Here is a 24328-nt window from a genome sequence, read left to right as displayed (position 1 = left end):
TCACCAAATATATCTGGGCGGCCCGCCCAAGTCAAGTCTATGTGTGGGAAGCACTGGACTTCCAAAGTAATCGTTGTTTACTATGGAAGTCAATGAGTGTCAGCCATGACTATTTCCCAAAATAAATATCTTCTTTTGTGTTCAACAGAACAAAGAAACGTTAATATGTTTAGAGCAAATGAAGAGTGAATGAAATAAAAGAGTAAATGATGTCAATTATCAGCCAAACAAATGATTTTTGTGTGAACGCTCCCTTTAAGGAGCTGTTAAAACAATGCTGTGAGTTGAACTGCTCTATTTTCATGCACTGAGCAGGAAGTGTTATCTCTGTTTAAAAGGAGTTGTGATTCAAATCTCATTTAATCTGTATCCTGGTGAAGATATACGTCTTGATTTGTGGTCTCAGACAAGATTGCAGTATATAAAAGTGAGAATAATAAAGGTAAGAATTACTTCAACCGCAAGATGAGGCTGCAGAGGATTTTTAAAAATCTGATACCTCCTAATGGCTGCCTGCTTTTGTGTTCAGAATGAATCCTGGAAAAAATCTTTATTTAAAAAATGGGTAGTCTGATTAGTTGGTTTATGTAAACACGTTGTCTCTTGTCAGGTTAATGTCAGAGCTCAGAGCATCATTTGCATGCATTTTATTAAAGCAAACACACCTATATGCAAACATTATCACTTCAAAATCAATCCATTAAGTGCTTTAAAACAGATCTTTCTGGCAACTTACAGGACTCGTTCAGTCCCAGGTCCTTTCCTTCAGAGTGGACATTAAGGATAGAAGGTAGAATTGAATAGAAGAAACAAACAGAAAGTAGCAGTTTGAGAAATTAAAGTGTCATGCTGGGGGGAAATCTAGGAGTTGATCTGCACGCAAAAAAACAGCAAGCTCAACTTTACATTTGTGTTATCAAGTAGTCTTGTGACTGGAAGAGAAAAAAATAAGCATATCAAACCTAGGCAGCTCAAGATGAAGTGTCTTAAAAGACAAGAAGGCTGTTATCTACAATGAGATTGTCCAGAAAGTTTAAACTCAGTCAGAGTTCAACCACTAATACAAGCCCCTTCCTCTTCAGCAGGACAAACAAACTAAAACCACTCTGCTTTCAATTTTTAAAATAATGCTTAAACCATCTCATGACAACAACATGTTCTATGCCATGAGCACATGAATGTTTTTTCATGGAATATACTTCAGTTAAGCTAAAGAGAGGGCTCTAAAAGGAATGAACAACTTTTTTTTGTCTGCATCCTTTAGGTTTTGAAATTCAGAAAGTGTGTACCTTTAATGCAATGCAATTCACTTTGGATATAAATGTCAAATGCATAAATGTCCTTAAAGTATTTTGGGGTTTTCTACTGCAGGGTTGCATCCGAATAAAATATATGCCACAGGAATCTGCCATTATTTCCTCTATGGCGCAGATGGATAGTAAGTGAGCGACTTTGGTGAGACGATACGGTGTAATTTCTCAAAAACTTCATTATTTATTTCAGGTGACAGTCAAAATCAAACAACAAAAAAATTGCACAATTGTAACAACAGGTCTCCGTGCTTAACAGGTTTGTATAAGTGTAAAAAACATAAGGGACCCTGAAATATACGCAGAAAGGCTCTTAATAGTGTTAAAACAAACTGAGAATGCCTCAGCATATATGGATTAGACTAAACACATCATATACTTCCAAACAGAGTCTGACCTTGGCCCAATTCCAATTCTACCACTTAGCTCTTCCACTACTCTTCGGTTTGTGCGTTTACATAAAGGGGTAGGGGTGTCAAAGTTCTCTTTTGCTTGGAGGTCATGGCTAGGAGGAAGTGCCACACAGGCCTTTGAACAAAGATTAATCAGATGTAAACGAAGGGGTTTGAGAAATTTTCCTGAATACACCGGCTACAGCAGTAACATGGCTGCAAAAGCGAGCGAGGAGCGATAATAGCATTATTAATGATTTTTACTACAAACAAGCATCTGACTTCATTCATAACTGTGTTAATGTGTTACGGTCAAGATCTTGCTTAATTCACAATAGTCCCTTATAATAACGGCTGCAAATTATTGCACAACACAGGGGCGTCACTAGACCCCATTTACTGAGACATGTGCCCCAGTAAAAATCACCAGTGCCCCAGTAAATGCTTTGAGATTTGATTTACTTCATATGTAGGTATGGAATGGTAACCGTTTTCAAGGTATATCGTGGTTTGGAAAAGTCAAGCCACCAAAATTTTCTGTAATACCTTTCCTAAGGTACGTATCTGTACGATTTTTTATTTACATTATTTTTAGGACAACAGTATCTCCAGCAGAAAACATATCCAAAAATGCCGCTTAAATTGTAAAGACATCTGTGTTTTTAAAATATATATATTTTGTTCAAAGGGGAAAAAAGTTTTTGTTTTCACCCAGACATTTAAAAAGAATATATTTTAGAGCAGTGAGCACAATACTGTCAAACCGCGAAACCGTGATACTTATATTCAAGGTTATCAGAGTCAGAATTTTAAACTGGTCCATGCCTGTTTATATGCGAGTGTATTTATTAAGAGTGATAATCCTGGAATAAAAACGTCATTCTCTTTGTGCAACTGAACCAACGATGGTGAAAGAAATGTAGATTTGCGCAGAAATGTAGCATTTGCGCAGAAAAAACCATACCCACGCGCCTGAAACACCAGTCCTGCTTGACGCTGACGTTCTGCTTTGCTCCCGGTGTAAGTCCCGGTTATGAACATACATGACGAAAAAATAGCCGCGCTGCTCAAAAAGTGAGATGATGTGTCAGGAAGGTAAATCTTATAAAACCTAATTCTCGGCCATTGGTCGGGTCTAAGACAACACACGACAGATTATTCTATAAAACATCTTTTTTTTGTATAGAATTGTCTATAGATTTTCATTCTAATGAATATTCACGCAAAAGATTTCTTAAATTAATTTAGCATCACTCCAGTTGTGTCTTCTTTATATTGTTTGCCAGTTACATTTAGGATTAATTTCTGATATTTATTTAGAATAATAATTGTATAATAACAACAATACAGTTATTTATTTATTTATTTATTTATAATTAAATATATTTTTTTATAATTAGATATATTTATATATATATATATATATATATATATATATATATATATATATATATATATATATATATATATATATATATATATATATATATATATATATATATATATATATACCCACATTTGAAGTCAGAGTTATTAGCCCCCATGTTTATTTTATTCCCCAATTTCTGTTTAACGGAGAGAAGATTTTTTTCTCAACACATTTCTAAAAATGATGGTTTTAATAACTCATGTCTAATAACTGAATTATTTTATCTTTGTCATGATGACAGTGCATAATATGTTACTAGATATTCCTCTAGACACTTCTATACAGCTAAAAGTGACATTTAAAGGCTTAACTAGGATAATTAGGTTAACTAGGCAGGTTAGGGTAATTTTTTATTTTAATAGGGTAAAGTTTTTGTATAACAATGGTTTGTTTTGTAGACTATTGAAAAGGAAAAAAATAGCTTAAAGGGGCTGATAATTTGACCTTAAAATGGTGTTAAAAATTTAAAAACTGCTTTTTTTCTAGCCGAAATAAAACAAGGAAGCCTTTCTCCAGAAGAAAAAATATTATCACACATACTGCGAAAAATCTGCTCTGCAAAACATCATTTGGAAAATATTTAAAAAAGAAACAAATTCAAAGGGGGGCTAATATATCACATTTGCGCTGAAAAATTATCAGCATTCGCTTTGCCAGTGATGAATTTGTTTCACCCTCTGGAATTACTAAGTGCAGATGACATATTGTGTGATGTATGAGCTAGTGATGACATACGATAATGTGTGCATGTGTAGAAGTAGTGTCTCCTTTTTTTAGAGAAATATTTTCATCCCTACACCTTCACACTTCACAAACTGTAGGCATGGGGGTATAAAACATAATTGGGATTGTGCTCTTAAGTCATTTCATCGAACATGTATACATGGACATCAGCTATGCTATATACAATAACTAAAGGTTAACTATGTTTATATATAATAACTGTTAAAAAGCTATTAGTTACAAGTTTTTAGTAACTAATATTGAAATCTGACTGTAATGCAATGTAATGTGTACACTTTTTATAAAGCTGCTTTGAAACAATATTTATAGTGAAAAGCGCTATAAAATAAACTTGAATTGAACTGAATTAACTCACTGGTTTCTGCTCTTGTCTTTAAAGGAATTTTTGGGGCAAACGGTGATCTCTCGTGCCCTCTCCTCAGGCTCCTCAGCCTCCAGGCTTCGGTTGCAGCTGCGGATGGTCTGCAGTATGTTACTGACGGTCGCCTCTTTATCTGAGCTGTGAAGTCCATCACTTCCAAGCCTCTGCAGAAAGTGCTGCTGGCCGTTGTAGTCCGTGACAAACTATGCAAGGTAAAGAGCAGTTCGCCACAGAGATTCCACACAAAAGAAAACCACCACAGTTATAGACAGTGCAAGTAGATGTGTGGGCTTTAAAAGCTTTCATGGGTGATTTATCAGTCACCGCAGTGACAAAATGTCTTTTCCTCTGCTAAATCACTCTAATGAGTGTTTTATTTGTAAAACCAGGAAGCAATTCAGCAGGCTTATTAAATGTTTGATGAAAATGTAATTGCTCCAGCTAGCCAAAATGGTCTTAAGATTATTATTGTAACTGTAAAAGGCGATTAAATTCGTCTGTGGTGATATAATTTCCTGCATTAGCCATAATCACTTCATAGAAGTGCCTCACCTCAACAGGATCTTCTTGAGAATCAAAAGACGGACGCAGTCCAATAATGCTGGCCGCGCCATCCAGAGCCTCACTCAGCTCCTTGAGGAACACGCCACAGAAAGGCACCACTTTGCATCCTGGGATATTGAGGGCACGGCTGACGACTTTCTTGTACTCAGATGATGATTCGTGCTGGGCCATGGCATCCTTTAGACCTCGCATGGTCTCAATATCTGCCTGATCCATAAACTGCCACATCTTCAGCACTTTGCGGGACCTGGGGAGAAATAAGTGGTGAGCAAAACATCAGAGAAGTAATTCTGGGCACTGTATATTCCTCAAGATCTCTTTAAATGGTCATAAAACATCTAATTTCCTTTGATCCTTTCACATATAGTTGTGCCATCAAACAACAGTTTCAAAACTCTTATAAAAGATCTTATTATTGGCGTTTGAACGAAAAACAGTGTTATGAAGATCAGGGTTCCTGCAGACCCTTAAGGTTTAGCAACACTATTACTTAGTAAAGTAGCATATTCCAAAGCCTGTTGGTTTAGCAGATTGGTTTAAGTATGAGCTGTTTTAGATTTACAAGCAGTTCTGGAACTATAGACAGAAACATTTGTCATGATTTTCTTTAAATATACAGTTGAAGTCAGAACTTTATTATTAGCCCCCTTTGGAAATTTTATTTCTTTTAAATATTTCCCAAATGATGTTTAACAGAGCAAGGACATTTTCACAGTATGTCTGATAATATTGTTTCTTCTGGAGCAAGTCTTATTTGTTTTATTTCAGCTAGAATAAAAGCAGTTTTTAATTTTTTAAAAACTATTTTACGGTCAATATTATTAGCCCCTTTAAGCTATATATCTTATTTTTTTGTCCAAAGAGAAATGACTATTGTTTCATTATTATTATATTTAATATTATTATTATTATTATTATTATTATTATGTGCTGCATTATTTGGTTACTGAGCAGCAATGAATAATACTTTAAAACATGAGAAGTTTTCATATGATAATATTGTTTCTTTATTATTTTCTAAACTAGAGAAGTTAATGAATGCATAATAATCAAGATAACCATTAAACTGGGATTATTCCTCAGACTATAATTGTACAAACAAAATCTATAGTCATTGCATCCCTAATCTTTGTAAATTCTTTATAAATCATACCACTCCATATTTTCTCTTTTCATACCAACACATTTGGGGGGGAACTACCACAAACTCAAATTATATATATATATATATATATATATATATATATATATATATATATATATATATATATATATATATATATATATATATATATATATATATATATATATAATTATTATATTATTAAATAGTTATATCTTTAATACCACTTTTATAAGTAGTAATTGGTACAAAAAGCTAGATAAAAATCTTTGTACAATGTAATAGATATGTAATAGATATCTATTCAACAAAAAATATATATATTACACTAAGTAGTGACATTAGAAACATGACAAACGTGCTGTCAAAGACAGATCAGTGACTCAAGAATGTTCCTTAATTTGTTAAGCATTGTGCAGTCCAAACAGACAGCGCTATTTATTCTTACAGGGTTATTTCTTTTCTAAGCAGGCCCTTCGAGGCATCCAGCCATACCTGAGGCCTGCCAAGAACTCCATGACCGCGTTGTAGTTGCCCATGTTCCACGAGCACTTGGCCACATGGACGAGGTACGAGAAAACCTCCCTCTTCTCCTCCATGGAGCCCGCCGTCAGGATAAGCCAGGTCACCCATGAGCTCACCTAAACACACAGCACACACACACACACACACTTTATAACAACGCCCTCTTGACAGAACAATGAGTGTAAAATAAAACACTAAACCCCAAAGCTCTGGAAAAAACATCTTGAAAATATTTAAATCTATAACACAGATATGTCTCTTTAACCAAGCGTTCACATGATGCATAATGTGATGTTCTACAGCAACATTAAAGCAAATTTATATTTGATATTCAATTCAGTTCAATTCATCTTTTGATGATGAGGGCATACCCTTGTGCTTTCGTCATTAAAAGCAACAGGACTACAATCAGACCACATTTGCACATGTAATAAGAACTGTTTGACCAGGCTCTAGACCATTTCAATGTGGCCATGTCACTGGCCCATGATCGTTTCCTGCTTGTTGTAAAACTATTTCATAACAGTAACAAGAAGCAATTTAATCATAACAATATTAAAACAGCTATCATAAGATTATTAATCAATATGTGGCTCTTTTTTGGATTCTCGGAAGCTATAGAAATTAAAAATGTAAAACAGGAAATACGTTGGGACCATTGTTTTTGTTTACATCCCTCAAAATGGTCTAAAAGACTGATCGCTTCATTTCACAAGACACCAGTGTGTCATCAGGAGCCATGGCTATTGTTTTGGACTTGTTTGTATGTGTTTATTTTTAATCTAAAAAACCTGATGACGACCTTGTTAGTTGTAAACATTGTCCAATTAAATTTTAAATCTCCTTTAAGAGCTAAAGTGGAAGTGTGCTAATTTTTTATTATTTTTTTTTTTACTTTTTTTATTGTGTTTGCCTTGACCAAGCAGCTACCTTTAAGATTTTCCTAGATGTGTGCACACTGATGTTTTCTTTTAATCTAAAAAAAAACCTGTCACCATTTACTGCAATTACAGGTATGTGCCAAAAAAATGTAATATCGAAAGAATGTCCATTTATTTCAATAATTTGTTTCAAAAAGTAAAACTTGTGTGTTATATTATTTCACTACACACAAAGTGAAATATATCAAGCCTTTACTTGATTCAGTTTGAATGATTATGGATTAAAGATAATAAAAAAACTCAAATATCACAATATTAGAATATCATGACAAAGTTAAACATTGTAGGCTCCTATTGTAGTCTGCTAATTAATGCAAAGCCTCGAAATGGTCTCAGTTTGGCCTAGTAGGCTTCAGAATCATGGGGGAGACTTCTGACTTGACGGTTGTGCATAAGACCATCATTGGCACCTTCCATAAGGAGGAAAAGTCTCAAAAGGCAACTCCAAAAGAAGCTGGATGCTCACAGTGTGCAGTATCCAAGTATATTAATAGAGGAAGGGAAAATGGGGCTGGAAAAGGTGCACAAATACAACCGCATCCTTGAGAGGATTGTCAAGCAAAGGTGACTGAGGCTGGTGTCAGAGCATCAAGAACCACCACATACATACATCTGCATGTCATGGGCTACAGCTGTAAAATTTAATAAGTCAAGACTCAAGCCACTACTGAACCAAAAGTGATGTTAGAAGTGTCTGTGCTGGGCTAAAGAGAAAAAGTACTGGTCTGTTGCCCAGTGGTCTCAAGTCCTCTTATCAGATGAAAGCAAATTTTGTGCATTTGGAAATCAACATCCCAAAGTCTGAAGTCAAGCTGTTTAAAGTCCAGTGTGAATTTTCCACAGTCAGTGGTGATTTGGAGACATGCTGGTGTATCTCCATTGTCTTTTATCAAATCCACAGTCAACACAGCTCTATACCAGGACGTTTTAGAGCACTTCATGCTTGTGTTGCGGACAAGCTTTAAGAGATGATGATTTTATTTTCCAGCAGGACTTGGGACTTGCACACAGTTTAAGCACCATGGTATCCCTGTTCTAGCCAGGAAACTCACCTGACTCTGACCCCATTGAAAATCTATAGGCTATTGTCAAGAGAAAGACGAGGGAACAGAGACCCCGAAATGCAGACAAGCTGAAGGCAGATATCACAGTAACTTCGGCTACCATAACACCTCAAATGTGTCAAAGGCTCATCACTTCCATGCCATGCTGCCTTGATGCTGTAATTAGAGTAATTAGCTGTAATTAAGGCCCAACAAAGTACTAAGGACGTAATACAGTACATTAACACATTTTTCAGAAGGCAAACATGTGTTTAAGATCAATTTTTTTTAATTGGTCACATGAAATATTCTAATTTTGTAAAATGCTGGATTTGAGTTTTTTAATCTTTAATTCATAATCATTAAAACTGAATCAAACAAAGGCTTGAAATATTTCACTCTGTGTGTAGTGAACTATTGTAACACACAAGCTTCACTTTTTGAAACAAATAATTGAAAAAAAAAATGGACATTTCCTATTTTAAATGTTATGGCACATACCTGAATAAGGATCACCAATAATCATGGACTCAGCTACAAATCTTCTTTTATGTCTTACTGAAGAAAGACATTATTTTCATTTTTGGGTAAACAATCCCTTTAACATAAATGAAGAATAAAAAGCCACAATATCTAATGTTTAAAATGTTAAGAAGAGCAGCTAAGCTAATTTTTCTGCATCTGCTTTCTGTTTCTACCTTAGGCTTAACATACCGTGGTAATTAGAGATTATGCCAGCTCTAGTTTGGATCATGCATCTTCTGAAAACACCAGTGATATCAAACAAATCAATTCATAAAACTTCAAATTTCTCTTACATTGTATCTAGACCACAAAATGTAATCATGGCTTTAATCATTTTCATCTTGAATGAATACCACCATTGCCGGTATGACTGTATTATACTGTATCAGAATTTCTGCAACATGGACATTACTTTGTCAAAGTACCCACTGATTACAACTTGAGTTGTAAAGTAGAATCTTGCTTTCTATCTGCAAAGCAACATTGAAAAATGTATCATGAAGAACGCTATACAAACAAATGTGAATTTTAATAATAAAATACTGATCCCCTTACCTTGTTGTATAATCATCACATCACGTATATTTGAAAGAAACACTGCAAACCGTGCAGCACAAATCTCTTGCTTTAAACGTTTATCTAGAGTTCAAACATGAGTTAATTTACATTTCCAAGAAAAATGAAGATTTGACTGCGCAAGTATAGACTCGAGCCGACTGGACCCCATAACACTAACACAGATAACAAGAGTCTCTGATTGGGTTTAGACTATATACACCTGCTCATAGCTGAAGAAATAGTTCATGCACACATTTTTTATGCATTTACTAACACACATTTTGCTCCAAAACATGCATTACCAGATTTCCGTACAACATTTCTGTAATGCGGGTGAATGATGACTGTAATCCACACATCTGTGGGGTTATAAGCCAAGTCTGAAGTCATAGAATGAGTTTGTGTGGGACACATTAAAAACTGTATACTGTACAGTATATTATTGATGCTGGCCATAACACAGACTTCATTTTGTTCGTATAACTTCTTGCTGAGTTTTGGAACAACATGGTGGTGAATAAATGACTTTTTCTGTAAAACAAGAAAATTTAAGAAACAAAAATCTAGGGCTGCAACTAATGATTATTTTAATAATCGATTAATCTGTCGAATATTTTTTCGATTAATCGGATTAAAAAAACTAGAAAAGCAGTCATTTTCAACCCTTTATTCAAAAAAGCTAATCCCTGAGCTGTTATAATAATAATAATAATAATAATAATAATAATAATAATAATAATGATGATGATGATGATGGTGATGATGATAATAATAATAAAATAAAAACTAACTAGTTTTGTCCTGTTTTCAATCCAAGTGTCTAAATGTTTTTAAATGAGGATAAATACTAGACACATGAAACAGCATAAGAAATGACTTAATCTCAAATTAAGGGATCGTTTGCTTAAAACAAGCTAAATAATTTGCCAATGGGGTACAAAAATGATCTTAATAAGATATAATCTCAAACAGAAGTTTTCAGCATCACTTCATTTTCTCATGCCATTTTTCTTGTCTGGTCTTGATGGAAGGTTTGTAGATGTTTGAACTGGAAACGAGACAAAATGACTAAGAAAGAAAGGCTTTCTGCAGTGCAGCTATACATGACAACAGATGGAAAAATTAATGATCCAAAAAAGCGAGTGAATAAAAATGTGTCTTTAGTCTTGCAATGCAAAGTAACTCTACCACCGCTGCTTTACTGCTGTTTTTAACCCTTTCACTGGTGAGTTTTTCTGGCCCGGGAGTCCGTTTTGTTAGAACATTTAACCTTAATGTTTCCATGGCAACGCATTATGTTTGTCACGCCAACACTTTTAGTAATCGATTTTTATCGATTTAATCGATTCGTTGTTGCAGCCCTACAAAAATCAATGTGTTAGTTAGGGGTGTGCAAAAAGAATGACAAAAGAATAACATCTCAATGTAGTTGGGATTTGTTTCAATAACAATAGCCGCTTTTCCACTATCGTGCTGAATCGTTCTTTAAACAGAACTGTTCCATTCCGTGCCAAACCGGGCCAGACAGCACGGATACGGTTTCATTTTCCACTGTCGTGCTGCGACAAAGCTCTTTAAAACATTACACAAAACGCATCAGTAGTTGCCTTGGTAACGCAATGTAAACGGCTCCCTTTGTTCAATTAAAGTTAAATAAGAGCCGAAACTATTTATTTATTTATTTTTCATAAAAGCAAAAGCATGTGACTAAACACTGTTATGCCGCTCTATCAAATAGGGGTGCTAAATGTGCACCCTTATTTATTTATATGTTGCGCAGCTCTGGCTAAATTTTATTTGGAGGGAAAATTACCAAAATGTAACGTGATGATTAAAAATAATTGGAGGGGAAATAAATAATATTTAAAATCTCTGAACATAACAGAAAAAAAACAATGATAAGACAACAATAATAGTGCATTTGCATTATAGTGGCAAAAATATCATTTTGGACAGGCCTTGTCAAAGGTGAGCGGGCACTTTCACTAATAAAAACACAGCACATAAATTATTTCATTTTTAACAATTAATTAAATTACACTGCGTATTTATATCAAAAGTTGATAATGATATAAAATATACTACATTTTGATAGTAAAATGAAACCATTTAAGCGATGGCTGTTATTTGTTTTACTGTTCAAACATTAAATAACGAATGCAGCAAGTGAAAAAAAACGAATATGAAACAACACATATATTGCAGGATTTAAAGCATATAAAGCACTAAAATGCTGCTTTATTATCTTTTTATTTTGATCATTTTATTTTTATTTTTATAATTATTTTTGTGTTCATTATTAACTAACAAGCTGTAGGCGAAATATTGCTAGACGTTTTAGAAAATATTTGCGTAGCTATATTAAAGATCACCACAAAAAAAAAAACACAGAAACATGTTACATGCCTCATAAATGTCATATAACTTATGTATAACTGAATCATATAATTGCCTATAGCTGAAATGATGAAAATTGCTCATTTTGTTTTTATAAAACATTTGTCAAAACGTATTGATATTTTTTGAGTAAAAGCAATACTGACATTTAAGAATCCATATTTATTTAATTCATTCATTCTTTTGACTTGTTTATTAGTGCATATGCTATAATATAAATCATACAACAGTACCTTGGACAGTTACAGTGCCGCTCCGTAAAGCTTTCAAGCAAAGTCTTTTGGACGGCCGACATTACAACACGAACACGCCGTCCTTCAGGTGGTCTCGCCGGTATTAACAAGCTGTCCTGGCTTTGAATTAAAAAGTGCAATTATTTCCTCGTTGTTAAAAGAGTCTGCAAGTTCGTGTTCCATGGATATAGTGATGTTGTTGTGGAATTTGGACATCGACGATGCACAGCGTGATTTTATTCGCTTTATTCGATGCGCAGCAGGAAAAAAAGTCAGCAGCGCAAGTCGTTGGCATGTCTCTCCCGAATCAGAGCGAGTTTTGTGCTGTGGAATACAGCGCTGCGTGCAATAAACTCACATTCAGCAGGCGAAGTAGGTCTGTATTCAAGTCAATAAAATAATAACTTTAATGAATAAAATATCTTCGTTAGAATGTGATGAGTTATTCACTTCTCTGCCAGGGATGCTCTATGGTTTTAAAACCCTTTTCAAACTGTATCGTTTAGACCTGGATCATTATTTTATATTAAATGCACTGTAGTTTATTGAGGATGTCTGATGACTAGCGCGCTTCTGCTGAGCCAGCTGTGGTAGCTTAGCAACCGAGTCGCGACGTCAACACACAGAATCTGTCAGCACAGTTCAGCACGGTTGTCTAACCGTGCCGAGAATTCCGGGCCGAGAACGGTTTGTAATCGTGCCGCGCCGTTCCAGGCTCAAGTGGAGAAACAACCGTAACCGTACCGAAGTGTTCTTAGAACGGTTTGGCACGATAGTGGAAAAGCAGCTAAAGATTAAACTTCATTTTGCTAAGTGGATTTGTCTTGGTACCTAGGCTGGTTTTGCCTCGTCTTGAAAAGATTTGACAAGTGAAACTGACAATAGATAATGGCAAGTCCCTGTCTTGATTTAATTCAAGTGATTTGTTCAAAACAGTTGATTAAATTAGAAAGGAAGTTGTTAAAATGAAGCAGCCACTAGTTAATAGTAAGATTCGGTACATAAACTAGTGTTACCGAATCTTTTTTGAACAAATCAGTTGATTCAGTGATTCATTCTTGAACTGATAGTTTAAGTAGCAATTCTTACTATTAACTAGTGGCTTAACATCTGCCTACTAATAAGATATTGGCGGTTTAGTAGCGTTAAAAAGTAAATATTGTGAATATACTACCTTAATAACCATTAATAAGCAGCTAATTAGCAGTCTACCAAATGCAAAAGTCATAGTGTTGGGGGTAACGCGTTATAAGTAACGTGCGTTATGTAATAATATTACTTTTCTAAAGTAACAAGTAACACATTGCTTTTAAAAGTAAGTATTATTATTTGAGTTACTTTTTTTTTAAATCAATATATTTTTTATTATTTTCACATCAATAATTTAGAGTCATTTCAGTATACATGTAAACATTCTTTTCTAACCACCCTCCACCCCTTTCCCACCCTCACAAGACAGAACACTTAAACAGACATACTTGAGACATCGAGCTGATGTGTAAATTAAGAGGAAATAAACAATAAACAAACAATAATGACAAATACAGGATTAAAGTATGAAGTGTCATACTTTTCCATCCGTATTTTCAGTCAATGTAACATCCAAGTTATTCATGTATTCAATAAATTTACCCCAAGTCTTCTCAAACATTGAAGAGTTTTTTTTAAGATTAAACATTTTTAAAAAATGTAACGCGGGTTACTTTTTATCTTGCTTAATTAGCTTTTACATTGATGAATAAAAGTCTACCCAATTCACCTGTACCGCATGTCTTTGGACTGTGGGGGAAACCGGAGCACCCAGAGGAAACCCACGCAAACGCAGGGAGAACATGCAAACTCCACACAGAAGCGCCAACTGAGCCGAGGCTCGAACCAGCGACCCAGCAACCTTCTAGCTGTGAGGCGACAGCACTACCTACTGCGCCACTGCTTCGCCCAGTCTAATAATGTTATCAATGACAAAAGACGAGCATAAGTCTCAAACATAACAATTCAACTTCAGAATTAGGAGTAGTTGTACTCTGACACCATCACTTTACTGTGAATTAACAAACAGGACATATTGAAAGTCTGTTTAAGACCACCATTTTAAGTCTATACAACATTGAGCATTTTAACCAACACACAAGCCTAAAATTATTAGTTTTGTTTTACCAAATGTTTTAGAATTATAAATAAAATGGCCTACTCATATTAACCTTTATTTTATCGTGATCTTGATTTTATGCAAAAAAAAACATTGTGATTCACATTTTAGCCAGAATCGTGCAGCTCTATAGAGAACAGAAATAAAAGCACACAATCCTACATCACATGCCACATGGACCCCTCACAACACATTAGCAACTGCATAGCGACGTCCTGGCAGACCATCCAGAGCACACCACAGCCATGTTTTGGCAAGACTTTGCACGCTCCATCACCACTCACGTTTTCTTTAAACAAAAAGTCACAAAACCCGACTGTCTCCTCTCCGCAGCACTCATAACAGCAATCAGTTTGAGCGCAAATATTTACGCGATGGTGTGTTGCAGCTAAAAACACCTCGCAGAAAGCCAGTCAGTTACATAAACAGTTCGGCCGGGGCCCGGATGGTCAGGAAGGCTTAATACGAGGGGACCAGTACATTGGAGCTCGTGTCATTCTGCCAGCATTCCAGCGGACAGACTGCTGCTCTTGAGTTACCGGCCAGCAGAGCACGGACAGCACTCCTGACACATTAAAAGCTTACATAAGAGACACTGCACCCTGGACGGCCCTTCAAAGGACCCGCCGGTCAAGAGTGTGTGCAAAAACCACAAACAACTGACCACAACAAAGACAGCAGAACACAAGGGTTGCATTATGTAGGTTACAACCAAGGTCAACAAACGGTCAAAAAACAGGGGTCACCACAGCAGAATGAACCGCCAACTATTCCAGCAGATGTTTTACGCAGCGGATGCCCTTCCATCCACAACCCAATACTGGGAAACACCCATACACACTCATTTACACACACTCATACACTACAGCCAATTTAGTTTATTCAATTCACCTGTAGTGCATGTGTATGGACGGGGGAAGGGGGTGGGGGGTGGCTTTGGGGGGGGGATGGGGGGCTGGAGCACCCCGGAGGAAATGCCACGCCAACAAGGGGAGAACATGCAAACTCCACACAGAAATAACAACTAGCCCAGCTGGGACTCGAACCAGCAACCTTCTAGCTGTGAGGCGACAGTCCTAAACATTGAACTTTGATTACAATGTAACCAAAATAATAAGACATTGCATGAGTCCACAGGAAGATCAAATCAAATCCATCTAAAAGAAAAGATCTTTGAGTGTCCACAAAGGACATTAGGATTAATGCTGTAAGTCTTATGTGATCCATTCACTTTACGCTGTGGTATTACATCACTTCTCATCGATGCCTGTGAACTAGTGAACTCCCTTTAACCAGCAACATTTCTTCTAATCAACTGGGAGACTGAAGGTTAAGCACACTTGAATAGGGCTCTTTCAGGGATCTGCATTCAGCGATGAAAGACGACTCCTCAGAGCTGATTTCAAAGCTGCCAAAATGTGAAGGTCACTTTCCTTAGATGTGAGTCTTACATAACTAGCATTGACTGAAAGCATCTGCAAACCTTTATTTCACGTGTTATTTGCAGACATAACCCCTATTAATTTGTGCTCTCACACGAAACATAACCAGCTTTGAAATGTGACGTTTTCACATCTTAATACTTGTAGAGTTCAGCCAAATATGTCAAAGATCCATCTTAGGTCCATTTTTGATCCTCGAAATCAAAGCCAGCTGATTTTAAAGGCAAGCGTGCACCTTAAAAATGACATCACTCCACTTTCTCCAAAGCCCACTTCAAAACTCAGTTTTCCTCTGGCGCTCTTAGCATTAAATATTTAAGACGCCTGCTATAAAGTCACCCCTGTTTGGATAAGTACAGAACACACTGTGAAAGAGAAGAGATCCAAGTAAAACAGGTGATGGAAAAGACACTTGTGGTGACAACTATAAGCCTTCCTGCAACAATGACAAATGTCCTTCAGCGGGCAACTAAATCTTTCTGCCTCCCTTCTGTTTGCTTTGGTATGAATCTGCTGTATTGCTGAATAGGCATGAGACCGGTTTCAATGGTTAGGAAAAATCCTAAGGAATATGTAAGTTTTGTTTTTTTGCTATTTTATTTAGTTTTCTAGGGCAACAATATCTCCATCAGTAAAGGACTCTTCACATTAAAGCTACTGGCCAGTCCAGGATTCAGGAAACATCAGAAAAAACAAATAGCTTATGCACAAACACTACAGCTTACTTTATATCCAAAGATGCCTTTTTTTAAGTTGCAAAGAAATCTGTTTTTAAAATTATTGAAGATGCCGGGCTGCACGGTGGCGCAATGATTTATTTAAATTATTTAGCCTGATATTACGGGTGTAATGGGACTTGGTTGATCCATGATCCATACGGATCACAACCCACAGTTCGGAATGCATGTGACCCGCGGATTAATAACTTTTGTTTTTACTTGTAGGTTTGTCCAACATTTATAACAATTGCAGAGAGATCACCTCCTGCATTAAAATATAATTTTAGATTAAAATAAACTAGTAAAATATAATGATGATGGAAAAAGCTGAGGTGGGACCCAAATGCTTTCTTAGTCTATTAAGGTGTTTTCTGTCACTGTTTGTTTAGCCTGCATTAATGCATTCATTGTAAAGCTGCACAATTACACATTTAAAGATTGTGATCATGAACGATGAACGATAAATTATATTGATTTGGATAGGTTTATTAATCTTTCGATGTGCTGCATTCAAATCTGCATTTGATAGAGAGACTTTTTCAGTTAATTACAAACAATTAAACAACACAGAATTACTGGGAGAACAGTTTACAGTTTAGATATATACACTAATGTTTATTTTAAAGATTAAAATCACAGTTTAATGCAACTTAACGCTGCTGAATGTTGTAGCAATTACATTAAGTAACCAATGGGTGGCGATAAACAACTATCAAAATGATGTCACTGAATAGATTTCAAAAATGATCCACCCATAATGAAACATGACGTTTTATGAGTGAATAAGTGAATCATTAATTGAAAATAAATCTGATCTGTTGTACAAGATGTATGATTTACACATTTAGCATTATCAGCAACAGTAGCAAGATCATTTTTCATTTTTAATATTTTCCTTTTTTCCTCATATTTCTATATTTCTTCTTTCTTGATTTTTATTTTTATTCAAATTACAGGTTCTAAGTTCTGTTTGTTAAAACCCAATGCTTTTTGCATTAATATTTATGTATACATGGAAACCAAAGAAAATTAGTTTCCTCCTTTTTTGTTGATTTGAAAAAATGGTCTGATCCATGACTCTAAGACCACAGTGTGATCAGAACCAAAATATTTTAAATGTTTCTTAAAATAAAATGCATTGTGTTGAAAGGGGGGGGAAAGTAGTTTTTTTACCATGACATTTACAAAGAATATAGATTTTAGAGAAGCGGTGCTGTGAAAACAGGATATTTTTTATCCAAGGTTATCATAATGTCAGAATATTATACTGGCCCATGCCTCTTACCTCATTGAATCTTGTGACGAGGTCTTCAACAGTGTTGTGGTTGTCATTCTGAGTGGGCATGATGGGGGCTGACAGGGAAGCTTTTAGATGCGGGTGGCGTTTGTGGCACTCTGGGCTGCCCAGGTCTCGGGTGAGAAAGCTGAGGTAGTCGAGGGGGAAGACGCGGCGGTATAGCTGCTGCTCCTGTTCTGTCAGGATGGTGGCGATTTCCTCTGGAAACTGGATGAGGTGGCGCAGGTCAGCTAGTTCCTTACTGATCCCCGTCACAGCAGATGGCAGGATGCTGGAGTTGGCCATGGAGCTGCACAGCTGCCGTTCTGAAAGAGAAATTGTAGAAGTTTACCTTTATTAGAAGAATATTACCTGTAAATACAAATGTCCCGGTAACAACCCACAATAACCAAACTAGATCCTTATTTTCTGACATGTTTCTCAAAATAGCACTGCAGTATGAGCTTCAAATGTTAAAGCACATGAACACATTTGTTTATATAATGTAACATATATGTACACATCTGTAAAAAAAAATGTGCATGAAAATGCTCCAAAACTATTTGATTATTTTATACACAGGGAAGCCCAAAGTTATTGTTTGTTAAGTTTTGACGGTTGTTTGAAGGTTTTCTTTTTAAAAACCATGTTTAAGTGTATACATGGTCTGGCCCCAAAAGTAGTCTGTGAGTTGGTACATAAATTCAGCAGTGATCGGGTGAAGACTAGAGGGGCAGTAAGTGGGATTTGTAGAATCCGCAGATGCAGAACCGCTGTGGGTCAGTCATCCTTTTCAGAGAAAGGTTCACATCTATGGAATGCCATGCCTGTTGATTTAAAGTTACAGTCAGAACTCCCAGTTTTTTCTTTCAGGTTGGTCACGTTTACATTTCTCTTTATGCAGATTGACTTGCATTTTATGTTTGTGGCTCTGTATATATTGTACATGTTTGCTGTATGTTGTTTATGAATGTTTTTTTTTTTAATATAAAGCTTAACCAGGGTTGAGGGCTGGAAATTAGCTTTATGCAAATGCCCAATGTACGCAACATCGGTTATCATTGTATAACAATGTCAAGTGTATTATCCCTGTAAAATAAACAAGCAAATAAAAAATAAAAAAATTCATACCCCTGGAAAAATCTGACTTAAAGTTTTTGTTTAAATGTTAATAAAAGCTGAGATTTTTTTTTTTTTTTCACAATAATGCCTCTTGTACATCATTGCACAACTTGCTGTTTGAATAAAAAAGACTTTAAATCAGCACTATTCAAGAGATATGAATCATTTCGGGTTTGACTGTATAGAACTGTGGCAAGAAATCTAACAAACTCATTTGATATTGTCATTATTGAGTAATTGTTATAGAATTATGAGGAAAATTGAGTTTTTAATCAATGGGAACGGCAAAACTTATCTGTTGAAAGTTGAAACCTTTTTTTGTGGTTGAACATTGCCTCGATGTTACCAAAAGAAACATGACTTTGTAAAAACGGTGATGTCCAGTCTATAGGCATCGGCAAGTAATTGACAACTAAAAGAGAAAGGTCGTACTACAGGACTGCATGTGCACAGGCAGTGCAACCGCTGACTACAGGCCGGGCATGCTGAAGTCATTTTGACAACACTTGTCAGAGCACAAAACGCTTCCAAAACCTCAGTTGTGTAAACATACTGTACCCTGAGCACAGAACAGACTACTAGATTCCTCACTCCACTGCCAAATATCTATAGCACAAGTAACATTTCAGGGCATCACAGGCGCTCCCTGAAGCAAAATCTCTTTAGACAAGTAGCATCTAAAACTAGGCCTGTCACAATATTGAATTTTTGCTAAACCACATATTGTGTCAAAATGTATTGCAATAAATAATATTATTGTCATTTTAAGACCCATGTTCCTGAATTAACATCTATGTTGATCCTGGAACAACATTCCAATCAGCCAATCAGAATTAAGGGATCCGTTTACAGTTTATGTTCGATTACGATTAGGTCTATGCACTTCTACTTAGTTGTTTCCAACTATTTTTCCCTCTGATTTTGGGAATAATTCACGGCTATGGGGCTTATGGTAGGGAATAGGTATGGATTACATTTTTAAACAAAAAAGAAGTTGCAGGATCAACATAGATCCCAGGTGTCAATTCCAGTTCCTGCAGCTCAGCACAGTTTACAGTAGTTCCATCCCTCAGTTTGATCAGTTGTGTTTACTAGGGTTGGAACTAAAATGTGTAGAGCTGCGGCCCTTCAGGAACTGAGTTTGACACCGGTTACATAGTGTAGATGTTAGTCCAGGATCGCATCGTATCTGGCAAAATCATGACGTGCACCCTTTAATGCCACTCAATACATGGCAGCAGGGCTTGACATTAACTTTTTTGATGATCAACCACTGTGGCTAGTAGTTTTCCACCAATACTACACTCGCTATTTTCACTAGCCACAATTTTGTTGTTGGGAAAATATACTTTATATGCATAAATTTGACGTTGGCATGGGTTGCTGCATGCTAAAATTCCTTCATTTCGATTTTGTGATTTTCCACTTGCCTCCTCGTTCATTTAACTGTTTTTGTTTATGAGCTTACTCAATGAGCATGAGCAAATGGGTTATGCTTTCATAGAAAAGTGTCGCATTGCAATTAGTTTTCTTTCACAGGATTTTTCAGGGCTCAACACAATATCAACAACTTTATCAACAATTTTTTATAGGCCACAGCAAACTAAATATTTCCTTGCCACAAATTTTAAATAATGTGTCAAAACAAGCAAAATACTGCTGTATACATACACTTTTTATTCAACAAAACAGCTGACATTTAAAAATACATATATTCTCACCCCATCTAAAAGTATGCACAGTGCTCTGTTCTGGTTCAAGATCCCAGACCACTAGTTAACTATGCATGAAACAACGTATTAAAGCAATATTATTGTAAAGGATGATTATTAAACTACATTAACAAAAATATCAGCAAGCAAAAGAAAGTGGGTAAAAAAAACATTGTGTATGTTAGGCCATTTAATAATCTGTTCAAAGAATGGTTAAAGTGAAAGCGACAACAACTGCTGCAGCTTACAAAGAATCTCGAGCCCTTGAAAGACAGTGGGTGCACGAGCATCGCACTAGTTTCGTTTCCAGGGACGGTTGCTTCGAGTGAGGAAACAACAGGAGCTTTTAAACACTCATGATTTGAGGCGTGCGCGACACTAAAGCCCTCGTCAGTGAGTGAGGAAACCCTGTCTCACCATGCTGTTTTTGGCAGTTGTGCTGCTTCTCGATTCTAAGATCACATTTGTACCTATATAGACAAACAGTCATAAACTAACAGTCTAATCTGTAGTGACGACAAGCCAGCACTGGCAATTTAAAAATGAGTTTCAGCCAGCCAAAGTGGCATGACAGGTCTAAGACACCCCTTTTTAGCCAAACTTAAACACATCATTACATGCATCCTTTAGAGACAACTGCAGAAAGCACTGCAACAACCACAGTGGAAAAAATCAAAGCAATACATTTCATGGCACAGATGAAACACTGATTATAAACTAAATCCATTATACTGTATCACAGCCATAACCAGGGCTTTACATTAACACCCGCCAACCTGCCAAATGCGGGTATATTTCAGCTTTGGTGGGTTAGACAGCCTCCCACTATCCACTTTGGCAGGTTGGAAATAATTTTTACATTGTTAAATAGTTTTCTTAAAGCACGGTACGACAATAAGGATGGCCTAATATGCGTGAAAATGTGATCTTAGAATCAAGAAGCAGCACGACTGACAAAAATAACTGTTCACGCGAGCAAAAGCAGGTGAGTACATTATGAGAGGATGATTACTCGTGCGCAAAGGTAATGTGATGCGCGCAACTGTTAAAAAGTCACGCGACTGTTAAAAAGACAGTTAAATCCTTAATTTTGAGCCATAAAAAAAGTCATGTGAAATAAAAACAATTGCAATGCGACAACGCATTTGCTTGTGCACACTGAGCAAGCTTATTGACCTTATTCTAAAATGCGGAAGTGCGCCTGTTTTCGCGATTGTCTTAGAACTTCCGATTCAGTCGCCTATGGGAGAAATGACTAGGAATAATAAACGGCAGAAAACGGTCAAACTACTTGCTCTACAAACAAATGTTTGCATGACTATACAGACCAAGTAGAATAATATTATAGGAAAATATCAAATTGCAACATCAAGCAGCGTAATGAGCAGTTTTTAACGTTAAATGAATGAAAGTGAATGAGACCGGAAGCCAAAAAGATTCAAATGGCAGCGCCCGCTCATCGACGGGGAAAAAGGTGAATACACAACACACACAAACAGTGAAATAAATGAGGAGGAATGTGGACAACACAACATCTAAATTAAGTCATTTTAGCATGTCAAAGTCACATTTATTAATACAAAAAAAAAAAAAAAAAAAATATATATATATATATATATATATATATATATATATATATATATATATATATATATATATATATATATATAAACAAAATTGTGGCTAGTGAAAATGGCAAGTGGCTAGTAATGTTGGAAATCTACAAGCCACAGTGGCTGGTGACCAAAAAAGTTAATGTCAAGCCCTGGCCATGACCCTACCAATATACATGCACTAAAAAAGTAAGACACAGCTAAAATGCAATCAAAATAACCTTTCATGCAATAAAATTGCACCTATTTGCAGAGTGCACAAAGCTGTCTATGTGCATTTCAATGATCCCACTACAGTTAGCTGCCTACGTAAATAGCTGGTAAAAAGTAGGCAATGAAATTTCTGGAACAGAGCCATTCAAGGAAAATTTATTACATTACTTGCCCCTAAAAATGATATTTATAAATTCAATCAACCATCTTCACATCAGCACATGAATCAATAGTCTTTATTGCTGCAGGACAGGGTTGGTGATAACCGTGTTCAGCACAGAGCAGTGCTAAAGGAGACATAGATAAACCAATCATAATACAATAAAGTGCAGTATTTACACGGTAATTAAAGGGAAGCGGAGAGTACCCGCAAAAGACAAAACAAACAGATTAGATAATGTATACGGTGTGACACTCTGGTCTCATCAGTGCAGTCTAGTAAAAGTGGAAGACACCATACAGGCGTTGTAGAGACTTCACAATATCCACAATAACCCATATATTGTGACACTGATGGAGCGTTTCTTAACATCGCCAGACACAGTCGTCCTTCATTAAGTCTCAGTATATTTACATATCTCCACTGTTTCCTCCACTCTGGCCTGAGATTGTGATCAGAAAACGGTTCTGCTGGTATGGCGCTCATAGGCAGGTCAAGCAAAAATAATATAAATACTGTGAATCATGCTTGTCTGGAGAGCATCAGTTGTCAAACGCAGTGTTTGCAGACTCCTTGGGCTCGACGCGCCGCCATGGTGACCGCCGGAACAGGAGGGGCCGTTTCATTTGTGTGTCCATTCTGAAGCCGATACACTGACAGCATGAGCATGTGTTCCTGGCACATACTGAGACTCACGTGTAGTAGCATCCTATCTAAAAGTCTAATACACGTAAAGTGCATTTTAATATTATAATGATGCTAATCTGCATTGTACATGCGAAGCTAATGATTGATAATGCATTGGTAAAAGCAAATATTGATTTCTAACAAAAGGATATGAATGTAAATAGGCAAATATTTTGCAGTCCGGCCCATAAGCTTGAAGAGTGCCTTTTAACATTATAATGATGGCAAACTAATGACGGATCAAGAAAAATATTAATGAAAAAAGGCAAAAACAAATATTGATTTCCAACAAAAAGAATGTGATTGGAAATAGTCAAATCTTTTGCGCTCCAGCACAAACAAGATGAAACATCCCATTTTGGAAACACAGATAGTTTACTGTAAGCAAGTATCACTGTGTGCATATCAAAATACATAATATATAAGTGATCATGTTAAGTTGTAATCTACTGTATTTTAAATTAGCGGATTGAAGGATAGTAGAAATATTTAAAATAAATAGATTAATTAGTATTTCGGGGTTGTTGTAATTAAGATAAGTTGCAGCAACTATATCTACATGAATAAACGAATAAATGGTGTTAAATTTATTTTACTGTATTTTAAATAACAATAAAAAGGAAAACTTTGCATTGAATGCTAGTACAAAATACTGGCAGGTATGTATATAATAAATAGATTATTTAGAATTTTGCGGTTATGCTTTTTTGTTTTGTTTTTAACATGGCTGACATAAAAATGTTAAAATGCAGGGCTAAATGAATTTATAAGAAATATAACACTGATGATTTGACTCTTGAAATACCCTTTTGACACAATAACAAAAATACAAACTGCTTGAAAATAACACAAACCTCAGCTGTGTAGTAGCATTCTTAATGCTAGGGGTTTTCTTTTAGAAGTCCACCAGATGTTTTTTTTTATGTAACTTTTAATAAAAACAATTAATATACAAATACAAGTCATTAAACATGCTGTATTATACGCATAAGACTTCACCTTTTTGGAGGGACACTACAAACAGCAGGTTATCTGTGTTTAAACACTGCCCACCCTATACAAAACTCCATAACCTTTTTTTTGTCAAGCT

The 24328-nt window shown here is 35.9% G+C and overlaps 1 protein-coding gene across 51 annotated transcripts in view; it reads right to left on the bottom strand.

Moving 5' to 3' along the window:
* Positions 1 to 24328, bottom strand: part of plce1 (phospholipase C, epsilon 1) — a 159939-nt gene that overhangs the window by 50070 nt on the left and 85541 nt on the right. For 26 of the 51 annotated variants that reach the window (XR_012387665.1, XR_012387660.1, XR_012387666.1 and 23 more), the window contains 5 exon segments: positions 17741 to 18057; positions 6419 to 6564; positions 4789 to 5047; positions 4231 to 4439; positions 737 to 763 (listed from right to left, as the gene is read on the bottom strand). Coding sequence is in view for 35 of the 51 variants with exons in the window: in XM_021480151.2 (XP_021335826.1) it covers positions 737 to 763; positions 4231 to 4439; positions 4789 to 5047; positions 6419 to 6564; positions 17741 to 18057 (958 nt within the window). In the remaining 16 variants the exon portion in view is untranslated. 51 annotated transcript variants of the gene reach the window in all.

This window comes from Danio rerio, chromosome 12, assembly GCF_049306965.1.
Source record: "Danio rerio strain Tuebingen ecotype United States chromosome 12, GRCz12tu, whole genome shotgun sequence".
Taxonomy (NCBI): domain Eukaryota; kingdom Metazoa; phylum Chordata; class Actinopteri; order Cypriniformes; family Danionidae; genus Danio; species Danio rerio.
This window is presented reverse-complemented; position numbering and strand designations above follow the sequence as displayed.